At 35.3% G+C, this 8,303-nt stretch overlaps 1 protein-coding gene across 1 annotated transcript; it reads left to right on the top strand.

Annotated features, from left to right (window-relative positions):
• The first annotated feature begins 6,067 nt into the window (after positions 1-6,067).
• On the top strand, positions 6,068-6,583 carry LOC138329755 (uncharacterized). The gene has a single exon (XM_069277044.1). It carries the CDS (start codon positions 6,068-6,070, stop codon positions 6,581-6,583), a length of 516 nt encoding a protein of 171 aa, XP_069133145.1.
• The last annotated feature ends 1,720 nt before the right edge of the window (positions 6,584-8,303 follow it).

Below are 8,303 nucleotides of genomic sequence, written 5' to 3'. Positions count from 1 at the left end.
CTTATCTACTGTCTGAGTCGTAAGTGTCATAGTACTAGTAAGACCAGTTAGAATAATTAACTTCAAAGGGTAGATGAGCTATAAAAACACAATGAATAAATTACAATTAACCATATGTTATATATAGAGTAATTAACTGAAACAGACGTGAATAGATACATGTACAAAATGTAGCTTTAAAATATCATGTCACAAGAAGAAAATAAAGTTACGAAAGTTTGTGGAAATCAAATTAAATAATACTGAATTAAAATTTTAACCAATGTTCAAAAAATACATAATGTAGCACTTATATCATAAAATTCTTCATGATAGATCGATGCATTTTATTTTTTGCCAACTCTAGATCACCGGGGACATGTAAATACTCACCACGACTATGATAAATTGAAAACTGAGACCGATATGTAATGTATCGTCAGCCCTGTCACAGAAACCAGCAAGAATTTGGTGGTAAGAATTATTTGAATGAATTTATCTGTTATCACATTATTCATCTAAGTAACATTATGTTTTTGTCAACATATTCGGTCCGTATTGAAAATATCTTAACTTATTTTGGTTCAGATATTCATAGTTTCCAGAAAAATGCATTTATGTGCATGTCTGAATCAGCATAAGTAACTGTACGCCCCCTGATCACCAGGTGAATGTGACAGACACCTGGCTCCAGGATCATGAACAGATCTTAGACTTAAATGTAGACTTAGCCCCATCAAATATGCTCTAACTTTCCAAAGACTGTTTTGGACTTAGATGTGTTGCCTCAGTAGCATGAAACAATCTTAGTCAAAAAAGATTAGACTTAGCCAATCACAGATGGTGTAATAAAAAGTTTTCAAAAGTTTCATTTTTGATTGACAAAGCAATTATTAAGTCTAAGACCGTTTTATGATCCTGGAGCCAGGAGACTTCAAAACATGTATTATTAAGATATTCGGTGTTTTACAATATTCGTCCTCGTGACGCAGTTCTACTTTACAAATATACTACTTAAACAGAACTATGTACATCAGTATGACAACTTCGTACAGTCATTTGTACGCCTAAAATACAAAAGACACGAAGTACTAATAAGTTAAGAATATCCCTTGATATGAACTCAGCGCGCCTACTAACTGATCTAATTCTTTATTTGGATTGCAAACACTCCAGGGGCCACTAGATGTTCTCCTCCATTAACTGACTGTACAGTACACCTGTGCTGTGCGCATTGTAGGTCACATGAAAAAAATGTTTGTTTACTTTTTAATACTCAATACAGTGATTATTTTTTACGTGTTCCATTTTTTACTTGACGAATTTAAGACTACTTTTAAAGGATTTAAAAACTCTGTTTTATATCGCCAGTCTTGAAAATCTATGTAACATTAAGATTACTTATCATATATACGGAAAGTGTCACAGTACCTAGGGATTTCTCGGATATTTCTCCGTCTTAACGATAAACTTGATCAATGTACCCATAATCCTCCATTGGTTCCGAAAACTGAAATTTAAGTGTGCAGGTCGGAATACTGAATATAGTATATATGTTCACACATCGCACTTCGAGCTCGGTGAGTTGTGTCCTTAGGAGTCTGATCAATGCAGTATTTTCTGAGAAACTGTTGTTGCAACGTTAAGCTATCCAATATAGCAATCATGTTGACCGATCGTTCCCAATAAATATACCCCTATAAATTAGTTCGATATAAAATCTATTGACAAAAATGCCAATAAATGAACTGTTCCGTCGAGAGGTAAAAAAACCTGTTAAAATCGACGGTTAAAATGTGCTTTTGGACCGGAGTGACGTCACACATACAATTCGTGACGTCAATGCATTGTTTTGAGTCAATGGGTATAACATAACAGTTATCGACTGGCCATGGATTTTCGGGCAACAGCCTGCGGCTTCGGGCAACAGTTTGTCTTCGGGTCCAACAAATCATCTGTTGCCCTCAACCCCAGTCAACAACTGTATACTAGAGCCAAAGAGGAGACTATTTATTTGTAAGACAGATCCCTTCAGTACTTAATATTGGTAATAAGCTTTAAATATCCAAATCAAAGATAGCTGCCTGTCGGCCATATCTAGATTGATCACTCCCCAAAAATGTAAAATGAAAACGTAGACTAATGGTTACAAGAATTGTTTACGGACAGACGACCCATGGACCACAGATGACAAACTATAAACAATATATTATATACCATGTCTTAAAGATGCTCCACCGCTGGCAGATGTAATTTTTCTCTATCAAAAACAAGAGCAGACGATTCAGTATTTTTCTTTAGTTACCTACTTTACACCATTACCACCACTGAAAAAGTTTGAGCTTCTAATTTACTTCAAAACAAAAATATTAAAAATAATTAATTGCATCCCGAAAAAATTCCGTGGCACTATGTCCTATATGGAATTCAGTACTGATTGCGCATGCAACGAAAGCAAAATAAATTATTTTGAATTATATTTGTGTTAATCAGGCATATATATACACGATTAAACACCAATTATTGTTCAAATGGTGGGTATCATTTATGCTCTGTAGGCGGCGGAGCATCTTTAATATGAATGAATTCAAATTAATATAAGTTAGTACATCACCTGACAGAATACAGGATTCTGATTGGCTACACACATGAGTACTATTTGCAATAGTGCCCGGGCAGGCGGGCACTATTGAAGTGGCGCGATATTGAACGTAAATGTATTGTGACGTCATCATTAATTGACGTCATTATAACGTTGCGCTTCGACAAAGACGTCAAGATGGCGGACAGGCTGTTGTGTGCGGGGATGGAAGCAAATGTTGCTTTGATTTCTACAGAGCACTCATGTTCTACTGATCTACTTTTAATCTTCATGAAGCTGAATCCCGTTTTAAAGAAATACAGATTTCTACGACAATTCATATCTTGCACTTTTAATGTAACAACGTGGTGTGGAAATGAAGATAGCGTTGCAAGGTGTCGCTTCATGTCTGGCTTGACGTGATTCTGTTACGATGACATGAAAACGGGTCTCATGTAGGGGTGATGTACTAAACCCATTATGACCTGTTTGAGAGGGCACTATTGCCTCATAGTATTGTCTCGTGATGGGATATGATTAACTTCGTGCGGCTCGGGCACTATTCCATCCCTAAACAATACTATGAGGCAATAGTGCCCTCTCAACCAGGCCATAATAGATAAACATACCTGACCACTTCACAGATCCATGTTTAATGATTTTTCTCTGAGAACCAAAATGATGAAATTGCAATTACGTTCAACCATTAAAAGATTTTCATCACTCTATCTCTACCTTCACAAGGACGTCGCTGTGCGTCAAAAATGTTGACGTCAGCCGCGGTCACTTTGCATATATAATTATGACGTCAGGTAATTGTCTAACGCATGTGAGCTGTCATACATCCCTCTTTGTCAGACAGAGTTGTGTTCCCCTAGCAACCAAAGAAATGACGGTTCCGTCTACAGAGACCTTTGTCTGATATCATAAAGTGTTTGTGACGTCATTATTACATGTTACGTCACAAAATTAATAATGTACATGTGTCAACCGTACATCACATTGATACAATAAAATACTATCCTGCCGTGTCATATAAGTTCTCAGTTACGATCAGATACACCCTAATATAGGTATTTTGTGTTTTCCGTAAACTTGCGATATTATGGTGTGTTACCAAACTTGTGTTTTCAAAACATACGGGCTTACTGTTTAAATCGTATATTCTTGTTAAAAATTGCAACTGTATCAACTAACAGAGAAATAATTATGTATGGACGGTGACAATTTCAAAATCGGCAGAAAAATTGGTAAAAAAGGTAGAACACAGTTAATATGTTTAAATACACTAACTATCTGATCTATTCAATCTTTAATGCTTTTTAGTTAACATTTGATTTAAATTTATTTAAATTTTTTAAATTTATTAAACTATCTACAAACTGACTGTTCAATATATGAAATTACTTCCCATTAAAAATGATACACAATCGCTTATTTCAAAATTATACAATAACAGAAATAACATTGTATGGATGGTGGCAATCTTAAAATCGGCCATTTGCAATATTGGTTAAAAAGTTTTGACATTTGACATGTTTAAATACACTAACCACCTGATCTATTCAATCTTTTCATGTTTTCTAGATGAGATTTAATTTAAATTTATTATCAGTGGATTAAATTATCTACAAACACACTGTCCAATGTATCAAATTACTTCCCGTTAAATATGATACACAATATCTTATTTTAAAGTGATGTAATTACACAATAATGCTTTGTTTTGTTTTTCGCCTTTTTGTGTGTGTTAAAGAATAGTTACAAAGCATACAATGGAACCATTATGTTGGTTGTAATTTTGTTCTGGTTTGAATTTCGTTGGATTTTATCAACCATAGTAACTTCAGTTAAGACAGGAGATGTGTGCTGTGGACATACTAGTATGGTTAACCCAGAAGAAACGCTGCTATAACACACAATGATCTGGTACATGTTATGGCTTTAACCCATTGGATGTAAAGATAAATCACAGAAATATTAAAAACTGTATAACAATTAAACCTCCGACATTTTTTTGTAATTCATCTTATTTCTTTATTTCTTTTTTTTTCGAAAAATATGTGATAAGAACTCAAGGTTGGCTTTGGTCAAAAAATTTAAATTTTCGTTGTTTGTATCTCATTTATCATGTATAATGCGGTAGTATTAGTAGATAATTTGGATGAAAAAGTTTTTATAAGCATTGATGCCAACAAAGCCTTTTTCAAACTTATAAATGGGATGATGAACAACTATGCTCAAAATATTTTGTGAGAACTGATAGAAACTGTTCATATTCCGATGAAATTGAAAGTAATAATAGCAATGTTCATTTATTTTTAACAGTATTGCCGATATTCATTAAAACCCATGCATTGTCAGTATTGTAATTCTCAAAATAATGGTAACTCTTGGTGGTGAATAACGTATCAAAAGATCTTATTAATTCGTCAAGATAAAAAATACCGCTATTTAAACTAATAATTCCTCCGCTACCAAGTATTGGCGGCACTCGAATCTTCCATCATCAGCTTTATCAAAGATATAATTTTACCCACATTTTGGAAATACAATGTGTTTGATAACAAAATGTCGTCCATATGTCGATTGGATATTTCTCGATAAATTTTGATTGTACAGACACATCGTAATCTTCAGTGTCAGCCTCTCCCCTCCATCTTTACTTTAACTGGAAACGCATACACACCCACCCACCCTCACACACACAATCGAGACACCAAAACGTCGTCGGTAATATACGATTTACTCCCACTACCCAGTGACTGTGAAGTAACAAAAATCAAGTCTAAATATGACGTCACAATGACCGGAAAATTGGACTTATCGACGGGTAAATTGTACTTTACTCATGTAACGTTGGGGTATATCGAAATCGATGTATTGCTAATTATGCATTTCTGGACATTCTTAATACACTATGTGTTATTATATCTGATTTTATTCAATAATCTGGTTCGTGTTTCAACATTTATTCCAAAAGGAATACAGATAAAGTTTCTTGTTGATTCGCCATATTAAAAACAACAATTGTTGAGTAAACAAAAAGAAATACATTATGTAAGCTGTTTTTTACATTAAATGAATATGGATTTAAGTTATTTTAATAAGCTTTTTTGTTTTGTCTACATTTGTTCTCTCTTTGCAGGTATAAACAGAGCCATCATGGAAGCCAAAGATATTTCAATTTTGAATCTGGACGACATCGTGGTAAATTGGGCTGAAAAGAAGCTTGAAGATGACGCGAAGCTAGTTGATGAACTAAATGTAAAAGTCGAGAAATATAAAGAAAAAGATAAAAAGTTTCATTATGTACTACACAAGGACCATGTTGGCTTTGACGCGAAAGGGTTAACTAAATTTGTATCATCTCAAAATGAAACAGTCGAAACGCCCGAAAGTTTGATTCAGAGAGTGCTCAAAACTACTTTCAAGAACCATACGGATACGAAGCAGACCCATGTGTTTAAGTGTGAGAGGTCCACTCAGGTCTTGGAAAAGGTCAACATGAAAACTGGATTTAAAGTAGGTGGGAAAGCAGGAGTTAAGTTAGGCTATCCCAAAATTGCAAATATATCACTAGGCATTAACTCCGAGTTATCCATTGGTAACGATACTGACACGTGTAAAACACACACATTAACATGGAATACTGAAAATAGTGTGGTTGTTCAGCCACACACCGAGTTAACTGCAGAGATGAAAGTGGAGGATAGAGAGTTTACTGGCACGTTCCATTCAAACGTTGCCGTCAGTGGCGTGTTTGAAGTGGAAATCAAAGATCGTAAAAACATAGATACTATTCATTGTGCAAGGGGAACTATCGGCGAGATAATTAATACGTGGACGAAGTCTCCCTCAGGAGGGAAATTGGAAAATGTAAAGCTCATCGACAATGGGGCTATCGCGATCTGGCCTGTCACTGGTAGTTATTATTATCGGTGTGGTGTGGAGCTTACCATCGAAACTAGGACTGAACCGTTGACTACGGGACATACGGAGTATGCAAAAATTTGTGACTAAACGATGACATTGTGATAGTGATGTGATGTAATGGTATTGGAACGAAAAACGTCTATCTCCAGCCTTAGTACTGTGTGCTGGAGTTGGAAACCAACACAATTCTCCTCCTTTATACAGCCAGGGTTGTAATCGAATGTAGAAAATCTAAATTAATGGAACGTTGTTATGATAACGTTAAAAAATATTAGGATCAGGGTTAAAATTCACCAACAACCTAACTGCGACTCACCTGTACTCCTAGTACCCGAGTCCAAGTTTGTTTGTCCACAGAATCCCCGGTAAAGGTTTTTAAAAACTGTAACAAGGAATTATTTTACCTATGGAAATTGCCACTAACCTTTGATATTTTATATCGGCCGTTTTAGAAGTCACAGAGCGCATCCTTGAAAATGATATGTTTAATCTAAAAGTGTATCTTCTCTGCCTCAGTAAATCAAAATTGCAAAACAAATGATCACAAATTGACTTAATTTATGCATATTTTTAAAGGATGCTATGACAATAGAGTATATGAATAGAATACTATTTTAATTAAATCATAGATGTATACTGACTATTTCCAAAACACATAATACATTTAAAAATATATTCATTGTAAATAAATGCGAATGCACAAATGACTAAATATAAGACTATAAGACGTCAAAAACGAGTTGTTCTAAGAGGTCCCTCGATTCATCTTCATTTGCGAAAACTTAAATATGAATTTCATTCTGTGTGTGAATGTTCTACCAAACAAGCTTCCTGAAGAATATGTTGTCTATATATTACCGAGGAATATTTTATTCATTTTAACCCAAAATCATTTTTAAATCCTTTAGCTATTAAAGTACTTTTTACTATGATTAATGACAGGTCCACTTTAATAATTGTCTTAAGTTTTTATTCTGTACTTTGAATAAATGCTCACTTAGACGTGATCCCGACTGATGTGACTGTGATAACTGTGAGTTTTAATAATGAAACATAGCTTTGTCCTTCAGTTTCTCTTCTTTATTTATATATCCCAGCAAGGTAAAGGCTTAGTCTCTTCTTATTTTATCAACAGTAACTTTTATTCTAAAAAGCAACACACAATGTTTATCCGAAAAGAACAATTATTTTCTGCTTAAACAAATAATATCACAATGTTGGTAGACTAGCAACAGCGTCACATTATCTTGCAACATTCACATGTACATGTAAGTATTGTAGTCGCTCTGGAACTTATTCGCCTTTTTCTTTATTTTTTTTTGATAAATATTCACAATTAATAATGTAAATCGCTCCGAGTGCATATCAATGTGTAACATCATGGCAGGGATGGTGGAGGATAGCTGGTTATCAAGTGATTAGTGGGTGGTGAAGGGGAGGGATGTACCATCATGGCAGGGAGGAAGATAGCTGGTTATCAAGTGATTAGGGGTGGGAAGGGGCGGATGTACATGTACCATCATGGTGGGGGATGGATGGATAGCTGGTTATCAAGTGATTAGTGGGTGGTGAAGGGGAGGGATGTACCATCATGGCGGGGAATGGAGGATAGCTGGTTATCAAGTGATTAGTGGGTGGTGAAGGGGCGGGATGTACCATCATGGTGTGGGATGGAGGATAGCTGGTTATCAAGTGATTAGTGGGTGGTAAAGGGGAGGGATGTCCATCATGGCGGGGGATGGAGGATAGCTGGTTATCAAGTGATTAGTGGGTGGTGAAGGGGCGGGATGTACCATCATGGTGGGGG

The sequence above is a fragment of the Argopecten irradians genome, chromosome 8 (genome assembly GCF_041381155.1).
Source record: "Argopecten irradians isolate NY chromosome 8, Ai_NY, whole genome shotgun sequence".
In the NCBI taxonomy this organism is placed as follows: Eukaryota; Metazoa; Mollusca; class Bivalvia; order Pectinida; family Pectinidae; genus Argopecten; species Argopecten irradians.
This window is presented reverse-complemented; position numbering and strand designations above follow the sequence as displayed.

Excerpts from the sequence above, each read along its gene's own strand:
- LOC138329755 (XM_069277044.1), top strand. The coding sequence starts at position 6,068 with ATGAAAACTGGATTTAAAGTAGGTGGGAAAGCAGGAGTTAAGTTAGGC.